General features: G+C 37.4%; 1 protein-coding gene across 1 annotated transcript in view; it reads left to right on the forward strand.

The window, feature by feature from the left end:
* The first annotated feature begins 10086 nt into the window (after positions 1 to 10086).
* Positions 10087 to 15248, forward strand: part of LOC106676871 (uncharacterized) — a 123452-nt gene continuing 118290 nt past the window's right edge. The window contains exons 1-5 of the mRNA XM_076880270.1: positions 10087 to 10144; positions 12927 to 12964; positions 13363 to 13465; positions 14115 to 14456; positions 14787 to 15080. Coding sequence (XP_076736385.1) covers positions 13372 to 13465; positions 14115 to 14456; positions 14787 to 15080 — 730 coding nt within the window. The 5' untranslated portion in view covers positions 10087 to 10144; positions 12927 to 12964; positions 13363 to 13371. The remainder of the gene's footprint in view (positions 10145 to 12926; positions 12965 to 13362; positions 13466 to 14114; positions 14457 to 14786; positions 15081 to 15248) is intronic.

Genomic DNA, 15248 nt, shown 5'->3' on the forward strand with positions numbered 1-15248 from the left:
ACTGGCAAAATAAGACATGACATATCATAACTTGAGAACACCTAATTTAGCGGTACACAGGAAACACGAAAGAGTCTGGGAAAAAATAACAAAAGACAAAAACAAATCACCAAAATCGTTATACTAAAAGAAAGAAATTTAATTTAATTCAATTTATTTATAAAGCGCAAGATCCCAACAACAGGGACCGCAAGGCAAAAACAAATATTAACTAAAACTCAAGGACTACATCATTACCATAAACTTAGAACTAGAATTTCAAGAACACTGGAAATAATTAAGAAAACTCTTAAGTGGGAATGAAGAGAAATAAATTCAAAGCACTCAGTCAACGACCCAGGAACCATGACAGGTTTGCCTCCTTTTTGTAGTCTACTGTTCAGGTGTTTGAAGTTTGCTCATTGTGGCCTGTAAGACAGGAAAAAAACACTATTATATAATACTTAATTTTTACAGGATGTTGCCCTGATGTTCAGGCTCTTTTTTTTTTTAACTTAATGTAGCCAGACGGGCTACTGTCCATTGCTCTCTCATGCTCTCACTTTCTGTAGCGCTGCTAGTCAGATTATTCATGTTGCACTTTAATTGAAGGGCCATTACTTTAAAAGGTAACATCAGAGCAGCTTAAAATTGACATGGAATCCCTGTGAGGTTGTATACTGTCAACATAAACTGCAGTTAGTCTCTGGAAAGATGAATTTTCCTTTTAAGAGCATTCCGAAGTCATTGAAAGAGTAGGTTGTATATGGGCAATTTCAAAGGGCTTTTATTTTGGAAGACAAAATAAATCGAACGGACTTGATATTGACATGGTATGCCTGTCAGGTTGTATACATTCGATATGAACTGCAACTATCCTGTGGTAACACGATTTTCTTTTTAAGAGCATTCTGAAGTCATTGAAAGAGTAGTTCACATGCCACAGGGAGTTGCGCGGAATTCCTTTTTGGGGTATGCTACGATCAAATATCACAACAACTATAACCGGTACAGGCCACAGTTCACTCGTGTGGTGCCAGTTACTAGGCCTGTGTATGTTTTAATTTTGTTTTTAAGTGTGTGTGTGTGTGTGTGTGTGTGTGTGTGTGTGTGTGTGTGTGTGTGTGTGTGTGTGTGTGTGTGTGTGCGTGTCTGTGTGTTTGTATTAAATGTTGAAATATATATCAGTGTTCTTTTAGGTTTTTATGACTTTTAATGTGTTTTTTTGTCGTTGTTGTTTTGTTTTTCTTGCAGTGAACTGAGGACACAACAGTAGCTGTGGGACCTTCGGTGATGGGTCGTTTTCCACACCTCCTGTGTTTTACAGCACAGGGTGTAGATTTGGTTTTTATGTGTGATTTTCTTCTTTTGTGGTCCTCAGCTACTGGTAAGTCCAGTTCAATATATGGTGGCTTTATTTAATTTAGGACACTGTTACAGAATAGGCTGTGCCACAGTCAGTTTTTGTTGTTTTATTCTTTTAGTTTTTATTTTAACAAATGCAATTAAAGATATATTAGTATTGGAGGCCATCTTCCTCAGTCATGCATCTTTGAACCTGTGTAATCTTTTATTTAATTTTTTATTTTAACTTCTTTGATCACTTCATCACATTAAGTTAAATTTTTTCCTTAAGTGTTAGGTGGAATAAAAAAAGGTATATAACTTGGGTCTAATGATAATACCAGAGCAAATCACATAAACTAAACGGGACCATAAAATATGGTTTACAGTAATAAAATTAAATATTTATTTACATTAAAAATATTATTTTGTAAATTCTAAAATGTAGCTCACTGTAGGCAAAAATAGTCTTACTTTCTGGATGGGTGAATAAATGACCGTCTCTGGAGAACTCGACTCTTCAACTGCTGGTGGAATCGGGGGCAGTGTGGAGCGTGATAATCCTGAATCTGCCATTGAAATTGAGAATATGTTTTCTTTTAGGAAGCAAGCATTAATTTTTTTTAATATAAGATCACTGTAAATATTTGTGCAGTGTGCTTTAACTGTGCTGGCATAAGTTTATAAAAGGCAGGAAATAAAGAAAGAAATGCAATAAAATGTCCAAATGTTCATAACATACGAACCACGTTCTTGAGTTTGTTCTGTCTTGTTTATGATCACAGTGGTGTAAACAGGTTGTTCTGAGATATCGTCTGAAGGGGAAGAATCTGAAGGGGTTATTATGCATAGAATTAGAATATATATATTTATACAATAAAGCTGTTGTTGGTAGCCCTCACACGTTTCTTTTTCTGGCTTTGTGCTGTGGTTTGACCTAAGACAGTTTTAAATCATCAAAGCATCAGCAGTGTCTAAAACAAAAAACCCACATACGACATACCGGGCAGACACAAAAATAATCGTTCTGTGCAGCATATGTCACATAAAAATACCACACTTCACTTTAAGCTTTCATTTTAATTTTGTTATATCTCAACTTACTGGAAATTGTATCATTCAGTCTCTCAAACATGCGATACACTTTTAATCGATTTATACTGATTAAGACAAAAGTCATCCAGTCCCACTGTGACCTTGACTTGGACTGGTTAACAAATTTGATTCATAAAAAGATAGAAAGCCATAAAATTGGTGACAAGCATGAAATAGAGTAATACAATTGTCATAATTATTTTTCTCTCTCACCTCCTGGATGGTCTTCATCTGAGTTTGATGCTACTGTTGATGTCTTTGAGGAAACTAATGAATAGAAAGAAAAACCCAGCATTAGAAAAAAAAAATGAACAGGGAATAGAAGACTATTCTTAGAAATTAATCAAAGTGAAAAACTGAATTACCTTGATGTTTGTGAGTATTAAGAAATCCGACTACCAGCAGCATCAATATTATCACTAAAATAGGCAACACAGTCCACAGCAGGATTAAGACAGGATTGTAACTGGAGTCATCCGACGGGGTCTCCGCTGAAGAATATGCTGCAATGGCACAACTTTATAAATATAATTGCATGTGCATTTTTTTCTACTTAAAACAAAAAGTTTCAATGTGATTTTTATAACATAAACATTTTCATAAAGACCAAAAAGCAGAAATCTAGTTGTTAGAGTCACATTTCTCTCTCTATGAAGCCCAGCCATAGAAATAAGTAAATATAGTTTTAGTCTTACATCTGACATGAAGCCAACTTTCTGGTGACGTTCCAACACCAGAAATGCTGCACTTGTATCGTCCTTCATCAGACCTGGAAACACTGTTAATTTCCATGTTGTCAGAAGGGCTCCGGTCTATGAGGCCATCGTCTTTGTAGAAATTTGCTCTTTGGTTGGTGTGAGTTGTCTTGCTTATGCAGCGTAGAGTCACATTGTTTCCCTCAAAAACAGGGAAAACTGGACTCTGTAGGATCACAGAACCATCTGAAGAAAATGCAAAATGGATTTTTTGTTTTTTTTTTAAACTTTTTTAAAAAGGTAAATGACAAATACATTCTGTACCATACAAGACAAAGTGGATAATAAATCTCACCTAATTTTAAAACAAAACTCTTTACTAATTTCACAAATATGATGAACTTACCAGTTATGGTAATGTTGACACTGTTGGTTCTCTGACCCCCTTTAACCTCACACCAGTACTCTGCACTGTCTGTTACATACGTTTGAGAAATTGTGCATGAAGAGGAAGTTGTTTTACTGTTACACGCTGGACTAAAATGTTCTAACAGTTGATCACTGGTTCTGACTCCTCTCAGTTCAATAGGACCATCAGGGCTCTCACAATCAAAAGATAAAGGCTCATACTGAAAGTGTTGGAGTCTGTTAGGAGACACACGAAGAGTAGCTGCACCTAAAAATTAGAAACATCACAAGATTAATAGTAAACAGAATAATCAAAATTCTTATAAAATGTGTTAGTAAAAGATGATTAAACTTAAAAGGATTTTAATAAACATCATCAACAGACTTATAAAATGTTTAAGTCAATCCGAACTTACTCACCCCCCAAAAAAGTAAAAAAAAAAGATTATTTATTTTATTAACGTCTCTAACGTACTCACCCCTTTTTTGGGTCAAGCTATTTCGAACATGTGTCCCCAGCAGAATAACTTCAAGTATTACTAGATCAGCACAGGAAAGCCATAAATTATATGATGTACAGACATATATACAGTAAATCTGAAAATATAAAAAAAGAAACCCAAACCTAACAACAATTACTCACATAGTCTGAAACAGGGAGTTGTAATCACCATGTTGTCTTACTGCTGACTGAGTAACAGACTAAAATACAACTGAAGAATATCACTGGGGGAGGGCAGGTTTCCTGTTCCTGTGCAGTTTGTTTTGTCGTAATGTGAGGTTTGGGAAGGTTACTTTTAAAATGTATTCCATTACAGATTACAGAATGCATGCCCAAAAATCTATTCTGTAACGTATTCCGTTACGTTACTCAATGAGAGTAATGTATTCGGAATACTTTGGATTACTTAATATATTATCATGCTTTTTACAACTACATGAATGTACCATTGCTGTGTGATTTTATTACTATTACTGAAGGTTACTCGCCATACCAATACCAACTAGATTTTTAAATCTTAATATAAAATGAGTAACAGTAGGGTGGACATTAGGTAAGGCTGCATGCTTTGCAGCGATTTCGTATAGAAAACAGGGCCGTGGCTCCAAACCGTAGTAAAGGGACCTCTGGCTAATACGTTGGGTTCTGTGTCGGGCTCGTAACCAAAAAGTACCTTTACTTTGTTGTCTGGGTCAACTTTGCTAGCGAGAGACAGAGAGAGGCGTTGAAAGGCTGCTCCAACAGAACTTGTTGTTTCAGAGGAAAACACAAACACTAACAGTTGAGTCTTAATAGCTTACTTACAACTGGACTCGTCAGGCACTCTTTTTGGCTGCAGTGGTTATTATTATATTTACATGCTTCATACATGGTATCCCTGTAAAACTTTGCCTCTTGCCTTCATATTAAATAATTTTTTCAATAATACTTTTTAAAAATATTTTTTCACATCATTGTGCGGGCAACAAGTAGAGGTGACATGGGCTGCAAGATTGAAACACAGGAATGAGAGCCTCTTATTGTGTGTTTTGTTTGGGTTTCCACCAGCGTGCAATTACCAAAAGAGGGAATAGATTTCCTGAGGTCAGATTGCCCAGGATATGAGTGGGCGTTAAGATGTCTGGGAAGGGTTCTCAAAACTCCATAAAAGAGCTGTATAAATTAACTTTTGCATCGGTTGGATGAACTCAATCAAATCAAATTGGACTCAGCTGCAGTAAATAAGTTAATTCCTCAGTTAATTAAGGTGTTCCAACTCAAGTACACTGAGATGGAATAATAGAACTGCATAATGCTAAGATAGCGCAATTAATCATTTGGCAATCCTATCCATGATTGTTTAATGCTCATTCAAATACTTTTTATTTTTTTTTAGTTTTGGTTGAAATACAGTAATTACCGTAATTGTCGGGCTATAAGCCGCTACTTTTTGCACAAGCTTTGAACCCTGCGGCTTTTAGTCAGATGCGGCTTTTCTATGGATTGTCCCTGATTTTTGTCATATCGTAAGACGATTTGTTTTGTTTGTTACGCTGTTGTATGGCACTACATTGCCTGGCGGAAGGGCATGTGATCAGACACACAGTATCGGGGTTCAAGAGTGGTATGTTGGTCACGTGTCCATCCGCCAGGCAACATAGTGCTGTACAAGTAGCGCGAAAAACAAACTTCAAAGTAGCGCTAAGCGTTCAGCGGGAGGCGTGGATGACGAGCGGCGATAAACTTGCGAAAAGCAAGTTATGCTCAACTCCACCGGTGGAATCTGACAGTGTGGAAAAGTGTGAAAACATCCACGATCACCAACGGATTTGAAGGGCTGGACTGCTGCATGATGGAGAGGAGGACACCGCCACGGCCCTTCTGAGGCTCTTCGACTCTGACACTGACAACGAGGAGTTCTTTGGTTTTGAAAGTGACAACGAAGGAAAGAAGCTGAGAGTGGATGATGAAGCCATCCTGAGCCTGTTTGTTTCCGACACTGGAGAAGAGGACTTTGGTGGTTTTAGTGCGCAGGAAGAAGAGAAAGATGGTGAATGACTGACTTTTCTTCTTGTTAAAGCCGTGTCACTGCACCTGAGCCTAAAAGGTAGGCTGAATCTATTTTTCTGGTGTGCTGTAGGTTACTGTTATGTACTACATTTGTTACTCATTTATGAATGTTTCGTACTTGTAATTACCGCTACTTGTACATATACCTAAAAAGTTATGCAAATATGTACCCATAACTTGTTTTTCAAAATATTAATAAAAGAGGTGTGTCTCCAAACAGCCATCTCTTTCCTGACAATTCGCTTTGTGCATATTCTCTTACATATGAAAAGTCAACATTGAAACACCTGCGGCTTTTAGTCAGGTGTGGCTAATGTATGTACAAAACAGGATTTTCCCCTGATTTTAGCTTGTGCGGCTAATATTCAAGTGCACTTTGTAGTCCGGGAAATACGGTAATTGATTTTATTTATTTATTTATTTTAAGATTTCAAGCTCCAACCTAGCAAACACATGCTCATGGAGCCCATGTGGGGACACTGTGCAGACTCACAAACCATAGGTGTGGCCTCTGTAGCTGACGGTCTGATCTTCGTTACCTTGAAACTCTGGCTTTGTGTTGAATAATTATGTCTTTTACCTTTAACCATAGTACGACACATTGTTGTTATTGTCATCCAAAGACCTCTTGGTTTACTCATGTCAGCTTTCCTTGAGCCCCAAGTTTTTCTTCCTCATTCCCATGCCAAACATGCCTTATTGTGTTCCTCTTTTGGGCTCATTTCTCATTTAGGGCTTTTATTGCATCATTATTTGGGAGTTGTGCTTTGTTGATAGGTGGAAATCAATCCTCTGTTTCCCCACATTTTCCATATTTCATTGAGGTATCTTTCCAATTTTGTCTGTATCTTCGTCTCTTTTCTCCTTCCAACATCTTGTTCTTCACAAAGTTCTTGAGCTGTCTTATATTTCTGGGAGGTCCTGGTTCTTCTTTGAGAAATCTTAGTTGTTATTTAATTTCCTTTTCTGTTTCATTGTTCTATTAAATTTGTTCTATATAATTAGACCTTATTGATGTTGTTTCTTATGTATTCATTTCCTGCTTTTATTTTGTTGTTATTTATTTCAGCTTCATTTGTAATTCAATATTATTATTGTCAATTCCTTTCTTATAGTACTTAAAATTTTTCAATTGTCTCTTTTACTGTATGTTTTGTAATTACTCTGGTCTTTGTTAATCAGTTTTTCTTTTCTCTTTCTAAAAAAAGAGTTATTAATTATTATTTTAATTTTAAGTTATTTATTTGTTTTTTATTAATGGTTCTTATTTTATTTCATTTTCATTCTATTTTTCACTTCTACCTGTGTCCACCAGGGATGATGCTTGACCTCCCTCTGTCAGATGGAGCCAGATGGCGCTTTATCTCAATCCTACCACTAGATGGCACTAACTCACTCTTTTCGTTAAAAAATTGCACACACGGTGTGGCACTCTATTGAATAGACATGTGGTAACTACTCATGTAAGCAGTTGTTACCTGTTATATAGTGCTGTTTTTGGAGTAATAAGGAAAACACTGCATCAACAAAATTAATTAACAATTCCTTGCTTTGTTTCTCATTCAGTCTGCGGCATGCTCATTTTTGTGTGCAATATTGTTAATGTGAAATGTATTTATTTTTCATAATTCCTTCTTTTTCTTTTTTCTTTTCTTTTTTTCATAATTTTATCAATTATGCACTTATTCCTCTCTTCTCCAAACTCAAGCAGCTACTGGGAAAGCGTGGTTAGAGTAATGGCTATGAACTCTTAGATAGGGACCTAATTAATTCAACAAGCTATAAAATTTGACTAAACATGGACACACTAAATTTTCATTTTTAGGAGTGCCCTGACCTGCTTATTTGAAAAAAAATTTATCTATATTACCAAATGTGACACTGTTTTGATAGTTTTTTTTCCCCCTTTGCTCTTTTGCTCTAAACACTACTGGAACAATGTCCTTTGGACAACAAAGACCAAAGTGAATAGGTTATTACATGCCCAGTGCCAACCAAACACAGCATAACAGCAAAAACATCTCATACTAGCTTTTAAGAATGGTGATGATTTAGACTTGTTTTGCAGCCACATGACCTGGGCATCTTCAAGTTATAAACTCCTCATACCAAAGTTTTCTAGAGGTAAATATATGGCCTTCTGTTCAACAAATTCAAAGTAATGCAACAGGACATTTAACCCAAGCACACCTGAAAATCTACACCAGAATGACTAAAAAAGAGATGGAGTTGCCATTGTCCAGTCAAAGTCCAAACCTCATCCTGATGGAAATTCAGAAACGGGACATTGCAAGACCTGTGCACAAATTACCACAAACTTCAATGAACTGAGGCGATATAGTACAGAAGACTGAGCCAAATTGTTCCGCAACAACATGAAAGACATGAAAGTAATTTGAACTAATAATTTTCTGTATGATTTTTTTAGCAATCTATTGCTGATAAAAGTCCTCCTTTAAGTTATCAAATGGGCTGTACTTAGATTTTCACACATTTTTTCTGGATTTGAACCCTATTTTTGTCAACTAATAACATGATATCTAATTTTACCCCATCCTAAAGACCAGATTATATGTTTCATATGTTAGGCTATGCCCTCTCTATTTTTGGTAATTCCATGCCTTTGGACCCATGTCACCTCTACTGCGGCCCGCATGATGATGAGAATAATTTAAAAAAGAATAAAAAATTTAATATGAAGGCAATATGTAGAGTGTTACACGCATAGCCCTAAAGAATGTAGCCTCATGGGCAGTGTAGTCTGTGCTGCAGGGAGAATGAACTGCCAAGTCAAGTAAACTACTAATACTTGACTGTACACTGTGTTCGTATTTTCCTCCGATACAATAAGTTCCGTTGGAGCAGACTTTCAACGCCTCTCTCTGTCTCTTGCTAGCAAAGTTTTCGGTTACAATCCCAACATGAACCCAACGTATTAGCCAGAGGTCCCTTTACGGTTCGGAGCCACGGACCTGTTTTATATAAGCGCAGAATATATACGAGATCGCTGCAAAAAAAATGCAGCCTTACCTAATGTCCACATTTTATATTAAGATTTAAAAATCTAGTTGGTATTGGTATGACGAGTAGCCTTCAGTAATATTAATAATTCACACAGCAATGGTACATTCATGTAGTTGTACAAAGCATGATAATATATTAAGCAATCCAAAGTATTCCGAATACATTACAAAATACATTTTGGGACATGTATCCTGTATTCTGTAGTGGAATACATTTTAAAAGTAGTCTTCTCAACATTGAGTATATATATATATATACACTCAACAAAAATATAAACGCAACACTTTTGTTTTTGCTCCCATTCCCCATGGGATGGACGTAGAGACCTAAAATTCATTCCAGATACACAATATAACCATCCCTCCCAAACAGTGGTCACAAATCAGTCCAAATGTGTGGTAGTGGGCACATCTGCTATATTGAGATAATCCATCCCACCTCACAGGTGTGCCACATCAGGATGCTGATCTGACATCATGAGTAGTGCACAGGTGTACTTCAGACTGCCCACTTGACCTGTTGAACTTAGGGAGAGGTCAGAGGTCAAACTTTTAAGGCTTTTTGTCAATTTTCCACTAACGAGTTATAAAGTTGACCTTGAAGACCTCGGTAGATGTAAGCTAGATTTTAATGGATTGTTATAACATGATCCTGCTCTACACCCTACAGAGTTTTATCAGAATACATTCAAAACTTTAGAGCTGTTGTGTTTACAGACAGAATGAAATGTAAATGCTACCAAAAACATGACCTTTTTGTTGAAGGTAATAAGAAACTCCTGAAACCATTTTGAACTCCTCTTTGGTTTACATGTGATCTGATGCAGTTTGCAATCAAGGTCAACTGTCCGTGTGTTCATCATGCTCAGTGTTTAGCTGATAAATACCAAGTGTGTAAGGCAATGAACGTTAGAAACTGATCTGACCGGAGTGTCTGGTTTGCAGTGACTCGTTAATCATTGCCTCAGCTTTTGTTTCCTGCTCGGCTCCAGCAACTTGTTTCACTTTGACAGTTTGGATCAGTGTCGGAGTCTGGGTCTTTTCCTGTGGTAAGTCTTTGCCTTTATTTGTTTCTTTGATTTCTTTTTTGTTTGTTTTGTTTTTCTTTAGTTTTTAGTCAGAGAACAAACAAAAAAGAACCTACTTCTACATCTTCCTGAATTAACTCTGAATTAAGTCAGACTGTTGTTTCTTTGTCAAACTGTGAGCACATACAAGATGAAAAAATGTCTGTCAGTTGTTAAAAGCTCCCACAAAGCTCCAAATGTAGCAGCAAAGTGTGAGAAAAGCTGTGTTTATGTTTATAAAGAACTGTTCCTGGAGTCGTGCAGAGACCTGCACTCAAAGCAGGACTTTGTCTATCGAGGTGACTTAAAATAAACTCTGAGCTTTCAGTTTTAGTTATGTGCTTAAGTTACACTGATACTGGGCAAGTTAATTTTAAACTAAAAGATCATAGTCTAAGCTGATCTGTGTTCCTGGTGAGTGTTTGAAGGGTCACCTCCAGCCTTGGCTGAGTCTTTGTGCTTTTCTTTAACGTATTTGCCAAATAGAGATAAAACACAGAGCTGACTCACTGCAGCAACAGGTTTCTCAGATTTTCTTACTGTCATGACAGCCACATACCCACAAACTGCTGCTGAGTGGGTGGAGTCAACTCACATGAATTGTTTTGGTTTCTTCTTTGAAAATGACTGTTTGATACAAACTCTGGAGCCCAGCTGTCTGAAACAACTGAATATGAAGCACATTTTCTGGAATTCTTATACTTAGACTTATAGCAAAACCACTCACTGAGTTTGCAAAACTAAAAGCACAAAAACTGCTTTGCACTCAGTTTGCAATTTTGTAACACACACTTTGCAAAACTGTAGGCACAATTCACTGCACAACACTCAATTACCAAATTTCCAACACACTCCTAGCAAAAAATACACATGTATGGCTATCATTAACACTAATTTGCCAACTGTCTGGCACACTTTCACATGTGAAAACTTTTTTAGATAATCAGTTCACTTTGCAATCAGCCTAAGCACTATAATACAGGTAAGCTGTGTGTGTGGAGTACAATGGAGGGAGCAGGAAGAGTGAGAAGTAGAGGAGGCCGAGGAAGAGGACGTGGAGGTGAAGAAGTAGGATGAAGAGGACGACAAGGACAAGGAGGAGCAAGAGGAAGACGAGGAGGGGGGAGAGGAAGATGAGGAGGGGGGAGAGGAAGGGTAAGAAGAGTAAGAAATAGAATTGCTGATGACATCAGAGCTACAATAGTGGACCATGTAATCAACCGTGGAATGACCCTGAGGGTAGCTGGCCAACGGGTCCAGCCTAACTCGAGCCGCTACACTGTAGCAAGTACCATAAGGACATCTTGAAATGAGAATCGGTTAGCACAGTCACTTCGCACAAAGATTTGTAGCACTGCCATATGCCAATGAGAAACACACCAATACCATTGATGTAAAAATACTGAAATTGTTACTTTACAGAATTGCTATATGACCAGATGCTGGGGGCAGAGGAAGCATGTTCACTGCAGACCAAGTAACCCATATAGTCATTATGGCGATTGCAAATAATCCTATACTTGGAAATAAACACTTGTGTTTGTTTTGATGTGTTTGAATAAACACCAGTACTTGAAGTTTGGATCCCTCTATGCTTATGGATCTATGACAGAAGTATGAGCTCAAACTGACATAGCCTACCTTGTGCACAGAGAAAGCAAAAGCCAGATGTGTTTTGTATTCATACCATCAGTGTGCAGTTGGCGCATTGTGTGCTTAGTAGATGATGGCTTGTGTGTACTGTTTGATACGGAAACACCATTTTTACGAAGGTGTGAAGAGTTAATCTAGCTGTGTTTGCTTTTGCAAGAGAACTACAATGTTTTGATGATTGGGTGACAGGTTTTTTTATTTGTGTGTAGAGTTTTGCAAAATTAGCCAATAGTTACAAAAAATGTGCTTAAGCAATCAGAAAAAACTGTAAGTTGGAATAACAGAATAACATAATCCTAAAATAAAGCATTTTAATTTGGCAGTTCTCTACAGGATTGTTTTCTGTTCAATATTTATTTTTTGAGTGTTAGTCGAAATAAATAAATTAATTAACAAAAGTAAAGGCTTTTTTAAGCTCATACCCAGCAAATGTGAACACATGGTACAATGAACCATGGTACATATAAAATTTGACCCGACACACTGATATGTTTTTATCACTGTAAAGCGTTTATTGACGTGACCCACACCTCCCTGCAGCTGAGCCAGGGACCACACCTCCACAGTACATTACTGCCACTAACTGGTGTGTAGTATGGAGTAGAACATTGCTCTATATTCCACTGAGAACTGTGGAGATGTGTGGGGAGGGCAAACTTATATCTAGCGGGCCCCAAGTTGTAATGAAGTGTAATGGAAGTGTTGAGGGGCAGAACTACCATGGGGCCATGGACTAACCCTCAGGGAGAACAAAGAGGATTTTCTCTGAGTAATCTGTCCATTTGGTAAACCAAATGGACAACACTGTCCGAGCTTTCTTTCTTTTACTTTGTTTTTTACAGTTTAACTCTTACTTTCACATTTCTATAAGATTGTAAGAGATTTATCAGCAAATCTGCTCCCTGCAGCAAAAATACAGCAAACAACTACAAACTCTTTATGAGCTTTATAAGATAACAAAGAAACAGTCCTCACTAACACTGTTTTTTTATTGCCGCTGCAGTGTTTCTGAAATTTATGTGTTACTTAGTAACAGCCTCAAAGTTCACCTACACAAAGACAGTGAAAGTGAAACTATCACTGATCATTTGTACTTGTTTTTCTTTCACAGTAATTCAGTGAGTTGCAGAGAGAGAGCACAGTCAACAGGTGCGTTGTCTTCTAAATTTAATGTTTTATTAATGGGACATGTAGTTTCTGTCTAAAAAACTGTTAAAACCGTTAGAGTCAAACTTGGTTTGAAGAATATAGTCCAAGTGTGAGTTGTTCTGAAGCTTTCATGTAGGTCAGGTCATCTATAAACCAGATGTATCTGTAACTTTACAATAGGTGAAAGTACTGTAATTGCATAAGGCAGATAGGATGATCTACACTCAGTGAAGTACTGCTACAAAGAAAAGCATGATTTATGTAGATATGCAAGTTAGATGACAGAGCCCAGGAATTCATTTAGTCCTAATTGTACAACTTATGTTACTGAAACACAAAACAGAATTTTCCAGTCAGCAGTGGTTTCTATTGTGTTAATGTTTTCTGTCTGTTTTCAGAGCTGCAGGATGGCTCATCAGCAGAATGGACTGTTTCCTCAACCACTGCTCAAAGCTTTCAGTGTTCTGATCTTCCACATTCTCCTAAAGGATGTCTGTAATGGTAATTCATGCATAAATAAATATTGTTGTGGTTTTTTGTCATATTTGAAGCACACATTTTAATTATTTATATTTGTGCTTGAAACATGCCTTCATTGAGATCCATGTTTAATAAGTCACACTGGCAGGATACAGAACAGCTTTTCAGTTTCTGTCAGCAGAGGGATTTGAATAGGATAGGTATACAGTATTATACATCAACATACACTGTACTCTGACACCAACATAATCTTAATAGTTTTAGAATCAGAGAATATGCTTGTTAGAGACATGGCTGACTGCACAGCTACATCTTGCAGGGAATTGCTGAAAAAATTTTAGCCCATTACAAATTGATAGTGATTGTGATATTTAGAATCAATTCATGCTCTTCGCTCATCTGCCATAATCCACTGGCAGAGGCCATGTGATGCTGTTGGCCTCTGCTAGCACCAATTTAGTGTAGACATAAATACATGACAGTTTGAGGTGAATTGTCTCTTAAAGGGAAATAACAACTTGGGGTGAACATAAAAGTTTACAGTTTAGATACATCGAGTCTCCACATCACACCCTTAGGTTCAGTAATTTAAAAAAATATTGTGAGATAATGCTAAAAACAATCCCTTCTGGCCATTTCTTATTTAAGAATTATGATTACTTGTTTTCAGGTCAGCCTCAGTTGATTGGTCCATCTCAGGCACTGGTGGCAAGAGCTGGTGATGATGTAATTTTGCCATGTCATCTGGAACCTGCATACGATGTTTCTACAAAGACACTGGAGTGGACAAGATCTTCGCTTGACCCTAGATTTGTCTATGTTTCACGTGCCAGTCAGGAACTCGAAAAATTAAAAAATCCTTCTTTCAAAGGAAGGACGTCATTGTTTGTTGATGAACTCAAGTATGGAAATATTTCACTGAAAATATCCAAAGTGAAATTTGCCGATACAGGGACATACAAATGCTTTATTCCAGATTTGGAAAAAGAAGCTTTAGTCAAGCTAGTTGTTGGTAAGTAGCTTCATGTTGATGGTCTTGCATTGTACAGTCTTGTCCCTGGGATCATTTGAAAGTTCTTTGTTCTTGCCCATGGTGATGGAGAGGTTGAATTGGAAGAAATTGATTCTGTAACATTTTATCTGGGCTTTTGGTTGATGGTCTTTTTTCCTTGTTTAAAATTAAGACATGACAAAAAAAATTGAGACATTTCATTTCTTTGTAAGTGACCAAACTTAGAAATTCAGAACTCTATTAGCTTTACTGGTACACAAGTATATTTTTGAATCTTATAATATCATTAATGCCCCTTGACTTTTAAATTTCATGTTTTCTTTTGCTCAGCATCAGATGCTGCCACCTCACCTATCATCAGTTTATCAGGGATTGACAAAAACAGAGGGGGAGTGGTGTTACAGTGTGAGTCTGCAGGCTGGTATCCAGAGCCTGAGCTGCTGTGGTTGGACGGTGAGGGAAACCTCCTCTCTGCTGGACCTACAGAGACCCTCAGAGGTCCTGATGACCTCTATACTGTCAGCAGCACAGTGACTGTGGAGAAGAGACACAGCAACAACATCACCTGCAGAGTCCAACAGAGGAACACCAACCAGAGCAGAGAGACACACATACATGTTCCAGGTTCAAATTAAATTATTACATTTATCAGTGGCGGTCCTAGCCTGTTTGGTGCCCGGGGCGAGCACTCCCTCGCTCCCTCCCTGAGACTTTAAATCATCAAGCTGTATATTATGCGCTGGCATGACATCGGGGCAGCATGAGTACGAGAATTTTTTTTTTTTGCCGATG

This window comes from Maylandia zebra, linkage group LG3, assembly GCF_041146795.1.
Source record: "Maylandia zebra isolate NMK-2024a linkage group LG3, Mzebra_GT3a, whole genome shotgun sequence".
NCBI classification, from domain to species: Eukaryota; Metazoa; Chordata; class Actinopteri; order Cichliformes; family Cichlidae; genus Maylandia; species Maylandia zebra.